Source organism: Hemicordylus capensis, chromosome 3, assembly GCF_027244095.1.
Source record: "Hemicordylus capensis ecotype Gifberg chromosome 3, rHemCap1.1.pri, whole genome shotgun sequence".
Lineage (NCBI taxonomy): Eukaryota > Metazoa > Chordata > Lepidosauria > Squamata > Cordylidae > Hemicordylus > Hemicordylus capensis.
In genome coordinates, this window is record NC_069659.1 from 111090118 (window position 1) to 111107809 (window position 17692).

Here is a 17692-nt window from a genome sequence, read left to right on the forward strand (position 1 = left end):
AGAGTGTAATGATCAGTTTTTAAAACAGAAGGGGATTGGATATTCCTCTTGGAGACTATTAAACTCAGTCATTTCTCACTAACTTTATGATCTGTTTTTTGTTTGATTAGTTAACAAGATTAGAAGAACTGATTTCAGTAAGGCTTCCTTGCTCAAAATGGCCCCTACTGCTGAAGAAAGAAACATTATTCATGATATATTTCTCAATACGTTGGACTCAAGGTACAGGCTAATTAATGTTTACAAGTACTAGACCTGGGTTTGCTGGTTTTTATTTTTTTTTAAGGTGGCAATTGATAGCTTATTTCTCATATATCCCATCATTTGCGATGAGAGGTGTTTTTATATGTACCTGTTGCACGTCTTAAATTAGAGTGAGTGTTGTGCCAAAGCAATAGTAAGTAATAATAGCAAAGGAATTAGCAGCATCTAACTGTTCTAAAGCTCTGCTGTAATGAGCCTCCTACATACACGAAAAAACATTCAGGTCTCCCAAAACAACCAAGATGCTATAGGCTGCCTTTTCTCTTTAGGATGGTGGTGGCTGCAACATTTGTGTGTTGATTAAGAAGAAATGGGTAGATCAGTTTGAGGAACACTTCGTGTTCTTCTGAAGAGAAACCATAAATAATTAGATCATTAAAAACAAAGTTGCCTTATTCTGCAGGCACATCCCACCCAAGCTGTGCTGATTGCACTCTTTCTTAACCCACTAAAACACACACAGAATGCCTGTTCGTATGTTACCTCCCCTCCCCTCCCCTCGCCATGTGCAGAATTTCCAAACCAGGGAGTCATAGTTATTTGTATGTAGGATCTCTCATAACCCTGAATACTCAAACTGATAAAAGATTTCAGTATCCTGGGTCCGGAGAGATTTGTGACATCGGCCGACATGATCTGCAGTGTTCTGTCACCAGAACTCTCCATGCTGGGGTTGCTGTGGGCATGCAGGCAGTCCCAACTCTCTTAAGAGAGAGCGGTTTGTGCAAGCAGCGCTGCCACAGTTATTCCCATTGTAGCAGTTAGGAATTACTCCAGTAGCACTGCTTGCACAATCACTTGTTCTTAACAGTGCTGCCTGTGCATCTGCAGTAGCCCCTGCCCAGAGCATTCCAGTGATGGGACACTACACATCATGTCGGCCACTTTATTCCACGTCTACCTTGGCCAGTTTTCCAAACAGCTCAGGGCAGTGTACTTTGGTTTTCCCACTTTATTCTCACAGCAGTTATGTGATGCAGATTAGGCTGAGAGATAATGACTGGCCCAGGATCATTCACCCAGTGCCTGGCTTTATGGCTGTGTGGATGTCTGAAATCAGGTCTTCCCAGGTGAAGCTCAACATTGCATCCACTTTATCACATTGGCTCCCATGTATTCAGACAACTTCAGGAACTCCCAGTGTGGGCATTCATTGTTGTGTGTGGTGTCAGGAATGGGAAAAACAAGGAGGAAGCATGCCCACATATCTTAATGCCACTCTCCATCTTACTGACCACTCCCTATATCACTTTGTAGAGGTAGAGATTTTCTCTACTACACCATTCCAAACTGTTCCAGGTAGGGATTAGGAAGGGCTTGCTTGATAATATCGGGATGAGAAAGTATAATTTATTGTCTAAACTCTCTATCTCCCTTTTCATAGGACAGTTAGTTTTCGAAGTCGTTTCTTGCCACCCAACTCGGTGTGGATGGAAGATGCAAAACTCAAGGGTTTGGAGATTTGCCATCCTCAGGTATTTGCAGAGCTATAACATCAGCAAATGAATTCATCTCTTTTTGCTCTTGGGAAATAGATGTTTAGCACCTGATCCAAGTTGGCATATTTCATGGAGCCTTGTTCCAATGATAGATACTTCTATTAACGTTAAGAAAATAGTCTTGATCAGTTTTGTAATTTTTAGAGTTGTATCCTTAATAAAGCTGTTTTCAGCTGTGAGGGGAACCCACCAAACCTATTATGTGAACATTGCTGGTGGGTGGCTGTAGTTATAGCAAAAGCCCTGAGCAGCTTGAAATACTTTTTCATCTTGTGTCCTTGTCATCATTCCCCCTACTTTGGTACCAAACAAACTGCCAAGCTTAGGCATCGTTGGGAATCTCCAAAATAGTTCATAAGCTCTGGCATGCAAATTTTGGGCATTGGACTATATATAGCATTTCAATGCCAACACTTTTTGTCACTGTGGTCTGTCTCTTGGTATTGAAATAAAATCCCTGTACATTCAGCATAATGTGACATTGTAGGATCACAGAAGTCAGCGAATCAGAATCAGAATCAGAAAGCAAATATTATTGTATTTCCTAGGACAGTATGCTATTTCGACAAATTTACCTTCTGGACCTAACTGTCTTTACTTGGAAGTAATTTTAACTGCTTTCAAAAGAACTTACTTCCAAGAAAGTGTGCCCAATTACTTATTTTATCAATTCCTTAATAGAGAACGAAAAAATACAGATACATTTTAAAGCAGCGTTCTGTGTGAGTGTACAACAATCACTATTTGTATTGATATTTCTGAATACAGAAACGCAATATTTTCAACAGAATCTTTGGAGGGTTTCTTATGAGAAAGGCATATGAACTTGGATGGGCTAGTGCTCACAGCTATGGGTAAGTTGTAAGCTGGCAATATTTGTAATACTTGTGCCTCTCAAGTTTCATGGGCTTCAGAGGGGGCTTATTTGGCCCTCTGCCCCCTACCCCAGGTTTTCTCCTTCCCTGCTATGGCTGGGTTGGTCGGTGGTGCAGCAAGCGAAAGGCAGGCCCATGTTCACATAAGTAGCGCCCCCCCCCCATGGCAGTGGTTCCTCCACCACCCCTGATGGTGCCATGGTCCACATGCTTGGCAGTGCTGTGCTCCTGCCTCAAGCTGCCACTTACTAGCTGCTGGAGTCAGAAGCAGCTTCTCAGCCTGAGCTGGCTGGGAATGGAGAGCACACATGCGCCCTCGATTCCCAGTTGGCTTGAGGTCAGAACCTGGGTGGCAGGAGTGTGGCAGTGAGCATGAAGGAGTGTGACTCTGCTGAGGGACAGAGGTGGATGGGGACCTGCAATGGCACCCCCAGGGACCCGTTTTCCTGGAACACGACTAGCTCCGCCCCTGGGGTTGGGAAAGGGTGGGAAGAGCTTTTCCTTTTCCTTTTCTGCTCACCCTATATAATGTGAACAATGGTGAGACCATATGAAGACCCTGTAAAATGTTTTATTTTACAGATTCCATAGAGTGGTGTGTTTTAAGATATTTTGGCTAATTGTATTGGAACTGGTATATACGTTGTGTCCCTGGTTAAAGCTGAAAATAAGTAGGACTATGAATGAATTCAGTAGTGAATGAATACCTTGGTAACTGATACCTTTTCCTTATTGAATGAGACTTAATTTCAAGCCTTTACCCTCATTAGCATTGTGATGTGATGGCTAATGTGATACTTTAGCATGTCACAATCTGTTTCAGATTGTGCAGTGCTGACGGCACACGGGGATTTTTGGGACATGTGCTGTTCCAGTAGGAAGCTGGAAGCACCTGCTCTCTGTTTTCTTGTCCCCTTTCTCATTTCTCTCAAAGTGCTCGAATGCGCTTCAAAGCACAGTTCAGGCACATCCCTACTGCAGAGAGTTCTGTAAGTCACAGTGGTAAGGTAAAGTGTGCCGTCAAGTCGATTTCAACTCCTGGCACCCACAGAGCCCTGTGGTTGTCTTTGGTAGAATACAGGAGAGGTTTACCATTGCCTCCTCCCGTGCAGTATGAGATGATGCCTTTCAGCATCTTCCTATATCGCTGCTGCCCGATATAGGTGTTTCCATAGTCTGGGAAACATACCAGTGGGGATTTGAACTGGCAACCTTCTGCTTGTTAGTCAAACATTTCCCCACTATGCCACATAAGGAGGTATAAGTCACAGTGGGCAACATCCATATAGTTAGTCATTACTAGGCACCATTGAAATCAATGAGACAAGTTAATCATGACTAGCATAAGTCCCAGTAATTTCAATGGGAAAACTTAGTCATGACTTAGTTTCAAGACTTTAACCTCATTAGCATTGTGATGTGATAACTAATGTGATACTTTAGCATGCATGCCACAATCTGTGCCATGAGGAGATCTGGTCTTGTGGTAGCAAGCATGATTTCTTCCCTTAGCTAAGCAGGGTCCACCCTGGTTGCATATAAATGGGAGACTTGATGTGTGAGCATTGTAAGATATTCCCCTTAGGGGGATGGAGCTGCTCTGGGAAGAGCATCTAAGTTCCAAGTTTTCTCCCTGGAATTTCTAAGATAGAGCTGAGAGAGATTCCTCCCTGCAACCTTGGAGAAGCCGCTGCAGTCTGTGTAGACAAAACTGAGCAAGATGGACCTATGGCCTGACTCAGTATATGGCAGCTTCCTATGTTCCTAGTCTACGTGGGTTCAAGCTAACAGCAAGTCTTGAAGAAATGGTGGTTCTGGATGAAAATGTTCATTCCCATCCGCATCAAAAGTTGCTGCTGTAAACTGCCCAGAGACAGAAGTTTGGGGCGGTCTACAAATCAGGAAATAAATAATAATGATAATAATTAATAATCTAGCCAGCTCAGTGGGTCCCAAATGAGTACTACAGAATTGATGCAAATTTACATCAGGATTCCCATCTGCATCGGTGATGCAGGAGTAAGCCTGCTTCCACCTGTAGATTTGGTGGAAATTCCCGATTGGGGCAGCTGACTTAAAATACAGAAACTGTACTAACTACTGGGATGAGTAGTTTATGTTGTGCCTTCTCAGCCACAGTTTTGGTGACAGGAAACCAACAGAATATTCACTGTATTCTACAGTATGTTGTCAGTTATGTCCTTTTTATTCCAGGTGGGGTTGGGGTCATGCATATGCTATTTCACTCAATCCTGCTCTTGGTGTGCACTGGTGAGAAAGGAGACAAGTACAGTCAGTATAGGTATGAAACTGAGGCTTGAATATGAGGATGTTTAAATCAAGTTAACGCCAGTTCCCTTTCCCATACCCATTTGCAGTCTAATTGTCATTTTGACATACCATTATTTTCTAATCACAAATAAGATGTACTATGAAATGTGTCCTTTGCAGAGAGTACTCCAAGCTGATTTTGCTTGTGTGAAGTTGTAACTTTTATATCTTATACTATTTACAGTATGCCACACCTCAATAAAAGCTAAGGCTGAGCTGGGATTTAAGAAGGGTACAGTATTTGAGGGTCAGTTCAATCATGCAGTATACAATTTATAATTTTGCTTCATTTGTCAAAGTTTGCATAATCTGAACTGAGAATCAATCGTGTAGCAGGAATTTTTGAATTATGCCTCACTGAACTTCCATTTAATTAATTAATTTCTATGTGGACTCCCAGAATATTTTTATTTATAAATTCCAATTTTGCTGTAGTTTCTGATCTGCATGTAATTTGGAACATAGGATTTCCAGCTTTAGCCTTTTAAAAATGTATATTTCCCCTTTCTCTAGAAACTCCAGACCTTTTGTGGTAGCTGTAGATGATATCATGTTTCAAAAACCAGTGGAAGTTGGATCCTTACTATTACTTTCTTCACAGGTAAATAGGTTTTTTAATTAAACAATGTTTTATAGACATTGTTAATATAAATCACTTGGATCATTCTGTCAGCAATATTATGTCAGAGGATCACTGACTTCCATTTTTAAAAAGTAAAATGTCATGTCTGGGTTGTTAAATTTTGAATCTGCAAACCTAATTATTTTTTCATTTTTATATTTTAAGGTGTGTTATACTGAAAAAAACTATGTCCAGGTTCGGGTACATAGTGAGGTTTATGATCCAGACACCAAACAGCACAACACAACTAATATCTTCCACTTCACATTTATGTTGGAGAAGGAGTTACCACAGATTGTTCCCAAGACATATGGTGGTAAGTGACTATTTGGATGTCTCTCTGAATGAGGCTGTGATGGGTGTTAATGTGGTACAGAGTAATTGCCTTATGGGAACATAGCATCAGGAAGGATTCTTTCCTCCTCCTTTTCTGCCCCAATGATGTTGGTATACTTTCCATGTATATGGTATGCTACAGATAGCCATAAGTAAAGATGGAGCATAAAGTATGTTTGTTCAAAAGTAAGATAGCATAATATTGGTGAATAGATTTTTTCAGCATTTAGAATCAAACTGATCAAATGGTGAAGAATTACTCCTCTGGTACAGGTTGTCCTGTGATCTTGAACATATATGGTGTGTGTGTGTGTGTGTGTGTGTGTGTGTACACACACACACAATCTTTTGTTAAAATTGAAAGCATGTATATGCTTTCAATTTTAACAAAAAACAAAACTAACACTCACGCACCCGTTTTTTCAGTTTATGCTTTAATCTTTTCATGTTCTTTAGCTCCTGTACTGTTCACACTGTATATGGTTTCAGATGACCAAGTGCTGCATGCTGGCTGTTTAGATATTCCGATTGCATGCCAGCTGCTTTCTAGAGGAGCCATTGGTTAAGAACATAGGAACCTGCCTTATACCGAGTCAGACCATTGTTCTATCTAGTTCAGTATTGTCTACACTGACTGGCAATGGATCTTCAAGGTTTCAGGCAAGAGTTCTAGATTAACCCTTACCACTGTGTCACTACAGATCTGCAAAGTGTGCTTCCATATTGCCTGTATAGCGACTTCGCAGTCCTTGTGCTGTCAGCAAGGTACCATTCACATTTCCAGTGCCTTCTTTCAGGTTTTATTGCTACAACAAAATCGAGATTTATTTCTACAACGTTCTACAACGTTGTAAAAAAAACCAAAAACTGTATTTTCCCATTATAGGGAGTTTCACGCAAACTGGAAAAGACTGCTCCCTCAGCTGGTGGCTTTGCACAACACCCTTTAATTATATTGTTAATTTGATCCTGCCAAGCTGAAGCATTTTATGGTGGTTGTAGCCTGTAATCTGGAAAGCGCCCTGGAGATGGCAGGGATTGAATCTTTGGGCCTTCTGCATGCAAACAAATGTTCTACCACTGAGCTGAGGCTTCATCCCCTAAGGAGAACATCTTACAGCAGACAGTACTCACATGTTACCAGACCAAATGTTAACCAAGGTGAACTTTGCTTAGCAAAGGGGACAGTTCATGCTTGCTATTGGCTCTCCACCTCACTAATTTCCCACATGGATACAGCAACTGCTCTGAGAGTGTAAGCAGCCGTTGTGTAGACTCTTCATCTGAAATAATACCTAGTATGAAATTATCAGGAGGAAGCCACAGGAATACGTACAGTATATTCACTTTAACACTAGAAGACTAGGATCTGGCAAGATGCCTTCACAGAAATAATTTCTATTGTAGAGATTATGGCTTCTTTAAGAGTAGAAAGTGGAACTAGCAACCATACTGGGCTCTAGGATCTTCCTGCAGGAAAAACTGCATTCTCTACTCTTGAACTTAACATGTGAACAATACAGAAATAAGCTTCCATGTCTTGAATAATCCCTACAAAAGTAAGCAGCACTCCTTGCCTTTGTTTATTTAAATGCAGCAATTGTGTGGTAGCTGCAGCGTAACTTGTTTAATGGGGTTCTGATATTTATTATTTATTTATCGTTATTCTTGATGAATTAGGGTGATGGTTTTTTGGGAATGTTGCAAAGGGAGGTTCCTGTCTCAATACAGGAGGTTAGATAAGAACATTAGTCTCTTCTGATGTAAAGTTTCCTGATTTTTCTTTCTGTTGTTGACATGTAATTATTAAATGGAATGTTAATGTCTTTAAAGAAGCATGAATGGTGCTTCCTTCAAAGCTAAATACTGTATATGGGTTCAAATTATGCTTCCCAACCTTCTGGGCCTCTTTTTATTGTGAGGCCTTCATGGGCTATGAGAGGTGTGTGCTATCTATCTATCTATCTACTGCTGTTAGTGCTCCCAGAATAAAGCAGAATACTGTATTAATTAAATATAAGAACATAAGAACAGCCCTGCTGGATCAGGCCCAAGGCCTATCTAGTCCAGCATCCTGTTTTGCACAGTGGCCCACCAGATGCCGCTGGAAGCCACAGACAGGAGTTGAGGGCATGCCCTCTCTCCTGCCATTACTCCCCTGCAACTGGTACTCAGAGGTACCCTGCCCTTGAGGCTGGAGGTGGCCCACAGCCCTCCGACTAGTAGCCATTGATAGACCTCTCCTCCATGAAGTCATCCAAACCCCTCTTCAAGCCATCCAGGTTGTTGGCTGTCACCACACCCTGTGGCAGAGAGTTCCACAAGTGGATCACGCGTTGTGTGAAAAAGTACTTCCGTTTGTTGGTCCTAGACCTCCTGGCAATCAATTTCATGGAGTGACCCCTGGTTCTAGTGTTGTGTGAGAGGGAAAAGAATCTCTCTCTCTCCACTTTCTCCACACCATGCATGACCTTATAGACCTCTATCATGTCTCCCCGCAGTCGTCTTTTTTCGAAACTAAAAAGCCCCAGGTGTTGTAGTCTTGCCTCATAAGAAAGGTGCTCTAGGCCCCTGATCATCTTGGTTGCCCTCTTCTGTACCTTCTCCAGTTCAACAATGTCCTTTTTAAGATGTGGTGACCAGAATTGTACACAGTACTCCAAGTGTGGTCGCACCATAGTTTTGTATAAGGGCATTATAATGTTAGCCGTTTTATTTTCAATCCCCTTTCTAATGATCCCTAGCATGGAATTTGCCTTTTTCACAGCTGCCGCACATTGAATCGACACTTTCAACGAGCTGTCCACCACAACCCCAAGATCCCTCTCCTCGTCCGTCACCGACAGCTCGGATCCCATCAGCATATACTTGAAGTTGGGGTTTTTCGTCCCAATGTGCATCACTTTACACTTGCTAACATTGAACCGCATTTGCCATTTTGTCGCCCACTCCCCCAGTTTGGAGAGATCCTTTTGGAGCTGCTCACAATCCGTTTTGGATTTCACTACCCGGAAGAGTTTGGTATCATCTGCAAATTTGGCCACATCGCTGCTTACCCCTGCTTCTAGATCATTAATGAATAAATTAAAAAGCACCAATCCCAGTACAGATCCCTGAGGGACCCCACTTCTTACTTCCCTCCATTGTGAAAACTCTCCATTTATACCTACCCTCTGTTTCCTGTCTTTCAACCAGTTAGCAATCCACACATGTACTTGTCCCCTTATCCCATGACAGCTAAGTTTCCTCGGGAGTCTTTGATGAGGGTCTTTGTCAAAAGCTTTTTGGAAGTCCAGGTAGACTATGTCAACTGGATCACCTCGATTCACACACTCGTTGACACTCTCAAAGAAGTCCAAAAGGTTGGTGAGGCAAGATTTACCTTTGCGGAAGCCATGCTGGCTCACTCCCAGCAGGGCCTGTTCTTCTAGGTCAGGGCTTCTCAACCTGTGGGTCCCCAGATGTAATTAGACTTCAACTCCCATAATTCCCAACCAAAGGCCACTGTGGCTGGGGATTATGGGAGCTGAAGTCCAATAACATCTGGGGACCCACACGTTGAGAAGCCCTGTTCTAGGTGCTTTACAATTTTATCCTTGAGGATGCTTTCCATCAATTTGCCTGGAACGGACGTTAGGCTAACTGGCCTGTAATTTCCCGGATCACCCCTGGATCCCTTTTTGAAAATCTGTGTTCCATTTGCTACTCTCCAGTCCTCTGGTACAGAGCCCGATTACAGGGATAAGTTACATATTTTAGCAAGGAGGCCGGCAATTTCACATTTGAGTTCTTTGAGGACTCTTGGATGGATGCCATCCGGCCCTGGTGATTTGTTAGCTTTCAGTTTTTCCAGACAGTTTAGAACATCATCCCTTGTCACTTCTATCTGACTCAGCTCTCTAGCCTCCATCCCTAAAAAGCCTGATTCAGGAACAGATATATGCTCAGTATCCTCTGCCGTGAAGACAGATGCAATGAACTCATTCAGCTTCTCTGCAACCTCCATATCCTCCTTAATAATCCCTTTCACTCCCTCATTGTCTAATGGTCCAACTGCCTCCCTGGCAGGTTTCCTGCTTCTGATGTAGTTAAAGAGGTTTTTGTTATTCCCCTTGATACTTTTGGCTAAATGTTCCTCAAACTCTCTTTTTGCCTCCCTTATTGTCACCTTGCATTTCTTTTGCCAGAGTTTGTGTTCCTTTCTGTTCTCTTTGTTTGGACAGGCCTTCCAATTTTGGAAGGAAGTCTTCTTCCCTTTTATGGCTTCCTTGACGGTACCCGTTAGCCATGCTGGCATCCTCCTGGACTTAGTGGTACCTTTCCTCCTTTTGGGTATACAATCTAACTGGGCTTCTAGTATTGTGGTTTTGAGTAAACTCCATGCACTCTGGAGCGAAGTGACTCTCCTGATTTTCCCCCTCAGCTTTCTTTTCACCATACTCCTCATTTTGGAGAAGTGAGTTCCTATTTAATATAAATGTAAATAGGAACTATGCATCCTGCCTAAGTGCTTAAGAGGAGAGCTGGTTTTGTGGTAGCAAGCACGACTTGTCCCCTTAGCTAAGCAGGGTCCACCCTGGTTGCATATGAATGAGAGACTTGATGTGTGAGCACTGTACGATATTCCCCATAGGGGATGGAGCCACTCTGGGAAGAGCAGAAGGTTCCAGGTTCCCTCTTTGGCATCTTCAAGATAGGGCTGAGAGAGATTCCTGCCTGCAGCCTTGGAGAAGCCTCTGCCAGTCTGTGAAGACAGTACTGAGCTAGATGGACCAATGGTCTGACTCCCTGTATGGCAGCTTCCTATGTTCCTATGCTAATGCCGTTCAAATTCTGTTGAAATCTAGGAAAGTAGTTCCTGTCAACTTACATTTGTTCTCTCCCATTAAATGAAAAAAGGAACTATTCAAGCCTTCCCAAAGGTAATGGATACAAAATGTAGCATTCACTTTCATCCCAATTCTGGGAACAGTTAGACTTAACAAGAGACAGAGAATGTGTAAGGAAATATGAAAAAAGGAAACCTGCACACTTCCTAGCAACTGCTCATGTCTTCTTTAGGGAGGACTGCCATTTAGTTTTGAGACCATCAGTATAGAGGTTTTGATTGCTCTCTCTCTTTTCAGAATCCATGTTGTATTTGGATGGGAAGCGGCATTTTGACTCAGCTATGAAAGAAGTTGGAGTATAATATCAATAGAGCACTATCGCAAAATTTTGCCTTAGAAGAAGATTGGATGCTTCAGGCCTCCTTCTTATCAAAAGGAAGCGGGGTAGCATTTCTATTTTAAAACAGTATGATCATCATGGACACAAAAATACTCCAAAGCATTTAATTTTATTTAACCAACTATTGTTTGTTGCTATTTATATAAATAGGCTTAGACTGAGTGTGGTATTTCCCATTGTGTGTGTGTTTGTGTGTGTGTGTGAGAGAGATAGGCAATAAAAATGAATACAGCATAATGGCGATTGGTAGTTATCAAGAAAATGAACAAAGCTAGTTCTGAAAAATTATGGGTGAAGGAAACGATATAATTTGGAATCCTTCAAGTCTATTGTATTCGTCATCAGACAGGGATCCATACATCATTTAAACACTTGTGTTTGCATCTAAAGCTTGTTTATTACCACTGGTTAAATCAATTTCAGTTCACATACACCACCATTAACCAGATTAACCAGTCACATGGCCTGAAAGATTCCTCTGGACCCTGCAACTGGCCTTTTAACTCGGACCACACAGCCCTGTATGGCATCTCAACCATGGACTGGTCATTATAAGGGAAAAGAAAGTTAAAGCTATTCCAGGTGAATGATGTGCCATGACCTAATGCCTTCATACTGTATGTTCCTTCAGCTCACCTCTACTATGATGGGACTCTCTCTGTATTCATCATGGTTGAGTTAAGTTGCTGTCTTCTGCTTCCTCTACGGGGGAAATGGCACCACACAGGAGGTCAGAAAGTAGGGGAACAAGAATGGTAGCTGTTTTCATTAGAAACTATGGCCACCTACTATTGCAGCAGGATGCCTGTTGGAAGATCCTTAAAGCAAGCAAGAATGTCTCGATTGCACCTTTTGACCTACTCCCAGAAAACAATGAAGTGTTTGACTTAATCTGTGTGCTTTAATAAAAAGATGGTATATATGTATCTGAAACAGTCATACCTCTTTTTGCAAGTTACTTGCATTATTTACAAGAAGACTTGTGTCCTTTTTTCTAGCACTGTGTCCACATAGTAGTAGTGGGAAGGCTTATAATGATCAAAAGCTGTGGTTTTCAGTGTGTGTTCATCAGAACCCTGAGATTCTTTGGAAATTTTATCAGGGTTTCTCAATGAGAAATTAGTAATGGTAGACAAGCTTCCCCGAAAAACAGGTTTCCTCATTGCAGTAAGGTGTTCCCACCATATAGCTGGGAGAAGAGCGTTACATTACATTCCTGTAAGGAGCCCCTCCATACTCTGCTGTCAGTATGTAGGAGCTGGATTGCCCCCTATATGGCTGTATCTGTAAAGTGCCATGCAGTGGATCTGTTTTGGTCATAATGAACCATCTTCTGGCCATGGTAGGGCAATAGATATGGGAGTTGATTTAGGCTGAATCCAAATATGACAGAGGTAACATTTTTATTCTGGATTTTGTATTGTGTTAAACTTGACTCAAATTTATAAAGAAGAAAATGAAATCATCAGTAGGCCTTGTACCTGAAAAAGCAATTGTCATATTTGTCTATGACTACTGCAGAGCAACTACTGATCAGCCCGTTCTGTGCCTTCCCCACCTTGTGGCTGTTTTGGAGGCCGCCATGCATGTGCAATGGGCCCGTGTGGCTGGGTCATGACCCAGGCCACGCAGAGGCCCATTGCACATGCGCAGCAGCCTCCAAAATGGCTGCCACGAGGGGGTAAGGCCCAGAACAGGCTGAAGAATGCCCAAATTGGGTGCTTTTTGACATAAGGCCAGCAGGCGGAGGGACATCTGTGGAACCCCCCCCCCGCCCCGTGGCATTGGAGAAGCCCCCTGGAGGGGTAAGCACTAAACAAAATTCCCTCCAAAAGTTTTGGAAACCCCCCCGGGAGGGTTTGATGGGGGGGAGGTAAAACTGAACTGGCCCGGTCCAGTTGAGATTCGAACTGGACCAGGCCAGCTGGTTTTGTGCTCACCCCTACCCCCCACTCCACCCCTAAGGTTTCATTTGTGATGCCTTCAGTTCAAGCATCTGCTGCAGTCTAGAAATAAAGGTGGCTGCAGCAGGGAGGATGGGTGGGCATGTTAATTCACAGAAGACCACTTGGAAGAACTACTGGTACAGATAAGCAACTTCCTTCTCTTCATTGTAGTTTCTGTGAATCACACAAACGGGAGTATAGTAAGCTCATTTACCTAGAGGAGGGTGCAGAATCTTAAGAAAACTGAGTGAAGGACTGGTCTTCCACATGAGGTGTTTGTTTGTGCTCAGAGCCAGCACATCGTGCTTAACAAATGAGGATGGCTGAGCACACGTTGCTGTTTGACAAATATTCCGCAGAGGGACAGCTCTATCAAAATGCAGTGGATGTAGAGATGGAACCATTGGAATTTGCCTTAACCAGAGGAGGCAAGGGTCTTTGCAAATTCATAACAATAGTGGATATTATCCGCTGAGACAAGTTTTGAACAGAAACCTGAGAAATAACAAACTATATATTAGAAGTTGAGAGCGGATGAGAAACAAACAATGTGGAAAGGCTTTTGCTGCAGTGGACAGCAAAGACAGTGGACAGTGAAGAACTGAAAATAGGACATCTCTGATGGCAGCTGAAGGGTGGACAGGGGCTGGATTCCTGCCAAAATAAGGAGTTGTGGAAAGCTATGGACAGTTCCTGAGCTGGTTCTCTGTGCAGCTGCAGAAATCTATAGATTCATAGAGGCCACAATGAAAAACATTTGACTTACCATGAAGGCTTCTCCTCCTCTTCCTTAGTGAAGGATATACAGATGCATCCTGACTACAGACCATGTTTCTCATTAGGGTGGGTCTTTTGGGTAGTTGGAATCTTGAGGAAGAATGTCTTTCCTATTCTGTTTTTTGTTAATTAATTATTACATTATACTGCCTCTTGTCAATGACCCCAGAGTGGTGTACAAAATCTTAAAATAACCAAGAACTATAAAATCCATCTAAAACAAATGATGAAAGCATCAAAAAACCCTCCAAACCATCAATCCCTGGCTAAAAGCCTGAATAAATAAAGAGTGGTTGTCAACTGCTTCCAGCTGTTGTTTTTGTTTTTATGCATGTTTTCTGGGTCAGTTATATTTTGAAATGTTTTTACTTGCTTATTAGTTGATCAGCTGTAGCATTTTCAAAACTGAGGTCACTCCCCCTAGTGGATATCAGAGGCATATGCAAGTCCTACCTCTAGCTGTGGATGAGAGGAGTTGTCCATCACATTACTACAGGTGAAACTCGGAAAATTAGAATATCGTGCAAAAGTCCATTAATTTCAGTAATGCAAATTAAAAGGTGAAACTGATATATGAGACAGACGCATTACATGCAAAGCGAGATAAGTCAAGCCTTAATTTGTTATAATTGTGATGATCATGGTGTACAGCTCATGAAAACCCCAAATCCACAATCTCAGAAAATTAGAATATTACATGGAACCAAGAAGACAAGGATTGAAGAATAGAACAATATCGGACCTCTAAAAAGTATACAGTGTACTGTGCTTGATTGGCCAGCAAACTCGCCTGACCTGACCCCATAGAGAATCTATGGGGCACTGCCAAGAGAAGGATGAGAGACATGAGACCAAACAATGCAGAATTGCTGAAGGCCGCTATTGAAGCATCCTGGTCTTCCATAACACCTCATCAGTGCCACAGGCTGATAGCATCCATGCCACGCCGCATTGAGGCAGTAATTGCTGCAAAAGGGGCCCAAACCAAGTACTGAATACATATGCATGCTTATACTTTTCAGAGGTCCGATATTGTTCTATTCTTCAATCCTTGTCTTCTTGGTTCCATGTAATATTCTAATTTTCTGAGATTGTGGATTTGGGGTTTTCATGAGCTGTACGCCATGATCATCACAATTATAACAAATTAAGGCTTGACTTATCTCACTTTGCATGTAATGCGTCTGTCTCATATATCAGTTTCACCTTTTAATTTGCATTACTGAAATTAATGGACTTTTGCACGATATTCTAATTTTCCGAGTTTCACCTGTAGATGTCCTCTAAGAAGAGGCAGATATGCAATGTTTAAACAAAGCATTACATATTTGTTTTAATGAGTATTGGATGTATTCATTTTTGAATGTTAGTTATTAGTCCCCATGAGTCTTTAGATTGTGCAAGTGCTGACATTCAATAAGCTTAGAAATACATCCCACCTAAGTTTTCACTTTTCTTCCTTTTCTCTATACTAGTTTTTCTCTAGGAAAACCTCATTTTGAAAACAGTGATCACAGTACTGAAAAGATGAGGAATTGAATCTGGTCACACTGAACACATCCTGAATACATTTCTGAAAGTCTTAATGTATTGTCTGTTCATTTGGGCTTGGAAACCGTATCTCTCAAAGTAAAAACTGACAGCTCTGAGAAGTATTGTACGCTGCTTTGTGTTTCTTTGCCTCTTAAAAGTCCATTTGGCAGGATCTTTTTGTTTCAGCACTAGATTGTGGAACTCCCTCCCCTGGAAGATTTGTCTGCACTTACTGGTTTTATGGTGCCTGGCCAAAACTTAAAAAATAAATAAATCATCTGGTGTTTGATTTAGGTTGTTGTTATCCTCCTGTAGAATTTTATGCTCCCTGCTTTTTGGTTTCTGTTCTAATTGTTTAGGTTATATTTTATTGTGGTGTTGAATTTTGTATGGAAAATTGTATAATGTTATGAACATGGCCCAGTTCTCCCTGATGCAGCTGGATCTCCTCTCATATTATTCTGAGAACGGAATCCTCTTCAATGTTTTCACATTATAAGCTATATTCCCGTGCCTGCTTAATAGAACGATATGCCTTATAAGCTACTATATTCAGTTGCCTAAGTGTTTGGGTTGCTTTAATTGTATACTGTATTAATTGTTCAGCTCTGTATTTTCACTGGTTTTTGTGAACCAAAAACTTTAGTTCACAAAAGCACCATGGGAAAGGAAGAAGCAAATTGTTTTCTTAAGTACTGTGTATAATTGTTTATGGTTTTATGAATGATCTTGTTTACTGCTGTAAAGTGGTTTCTATTCCATGTACATTCAAGATTAGGCAGGATAATGTTAAGAGCAACACTGTTGTACTTAAGGCCTATAGATGAGAGAGGAACGTACACTTTCTGTATTATTTTTGCAACATGTGAGGCTATAGCATGCTTTCATTGTAAGTAAGCTATGGTATATGGTCTTGTTCTTCCAAATTCCAACCTTTTCTTTAGCCCTACTCCTATATTGAGCACCAATGAACAATGGCGAAGACAGACCAAAAAGCCAGAAGACTGAAAACGCTGTTTTGATGTTTATGGCGGAATCCATCAAGGCCAGAGGACTCTAATTGACAGCACATTCTGAAACAGTAATGTCTCATGAAAGGACGACTTGGGTTTGAGACACTTTGGGGCCAGGCAGGCAGAGGAATGAAAACACATGGGCCGGAATCTAGAATTTGGGCATCCGAGCGCATCCAAGCCGACGTGGCCAAATCAAATTGGACTGCCCTGATGACCCAAGGAAGCATTAGAGAAGAACTGAAGTTATAACTGTTTACCGCCAGGGACAAGAAGCCAGAGACCTGTCTTATCACCTTCTCCCACACACATGCTTCCCTCCACTCTCTAGCTACTCTGCACATCTCGTTTTGTCTCTGCAATCTGCCGCATCATTGGTAAGCCCAGGATGATTCAATCAATTTGGTCAATTGACTGCAATTCAAACTCCTGCAAAGTTTTGAATTGGACTTTACTCCTAAATCTTCCCCTCTCCCCATCCTTATCCCTTCCTTCAGAATTGTAACCTGATAGGTTAGGGACTTTAGCTTACTTGCAGAGCCTCTTTTCTATATGCTTTCTATTTTCTTCATTAAAATGAACCAAAAGAAAATTACTGGTCTGATTTTTGTTTCTTTTCCACACACCCACCAAGTAGATTAATTCCATGGAGTAAACCAAGGTGCCTTCCCTGCTGCAAAACTCTGCAGGTGTCCACTATGTGTGATGCTGCAGTGTTAGACTGCAGCCAGACAATACAGGTAGAGTAGTCCCACCAGAGCTGAGGGTTCAGTGAGGGAAGATTGGGCTTTAACCAATCAGGCACACTTTATGCCAGCTCAACCACGGATAGGTGGGGGTTAACCTTGCCATCGGCAGTGCTACCTTTAGGGTTGGTGCATGGCTTTTGAGCCGGGCTGCAGTAGTGGTCCCCTACTGGGCCAGCGGCCTGACACAGCAAGGGGACAGTCTTTGAACCACTGTCAGACAAGCGAATGTACAGCTTTGTGACCCCTCTCCTAGGAGAGTGCGGAAGGGCACCTGGGCTTTCTGGTTGATTGGTACCCTATTTAGTGGGGGTGTAGTCAGAGATTGCAGCCAGACAAATTGGCCAGTGATGGTACAGGAGTAGAAACCACAGCCCTCAGTGCAGAGGCTCAAGCCAAAGCTTGACAATTGTCAATTTAAAGAAGGTGCAAGTGCCTTTTACAATCTGATGCCTCACTAATAGAAGCATTTTGCTGCCAGCTAGTGACATTCTAGTGAAACTACAGTTGTAGCCAGATAG

General features: G+C 42.1%; 1 protein-coding gene across 8 annotated transcripts in view; it reads left to right on the top strand.

Annotated features, from left to right (window-relative positions):
• Positions 1–17020, top strand: part of ACOT9 (acyl-CoA thioesterase 9) — a 44340-nt gene extending 27320 nt beyond the window's left edge. For 6 of the 8 annotated variants that reach the window (XM_053309585.1, XM_053309586.1, XM_053309588.1 and 3 more), the window contains 6 exons: positions 111–222; positions 1649–1739; positions 2532–2617; positions 5483–5570; positions 5757–5907; positions 11054–12089. In XM_053309585.1, coding sequence (XP_053165560.1) covers positions 111–222; positions 1649–1739; positions 2532–2617; positions 5483–5570; positions 5757–5907; positions 11054–11118 — 593 coding nt within the window. In that variant the 3' untranslated portion in view covers positions 11119–12089. Of the gene's footprint in view, positions 1–110; positions 223–1648; positions 1740–2531; positions 2618–4852; positions 5456–5482; positions 5571–5756; positions 5908–11053; positions 12090–15354 lie in introns of those variants that run through there. The other 2 variants (XM_053309589.1, XM_053309592.1) reach the window with 2 other exon arrangements.
• Positions 17021–17692: the final 672 nt, after the last annotated feature.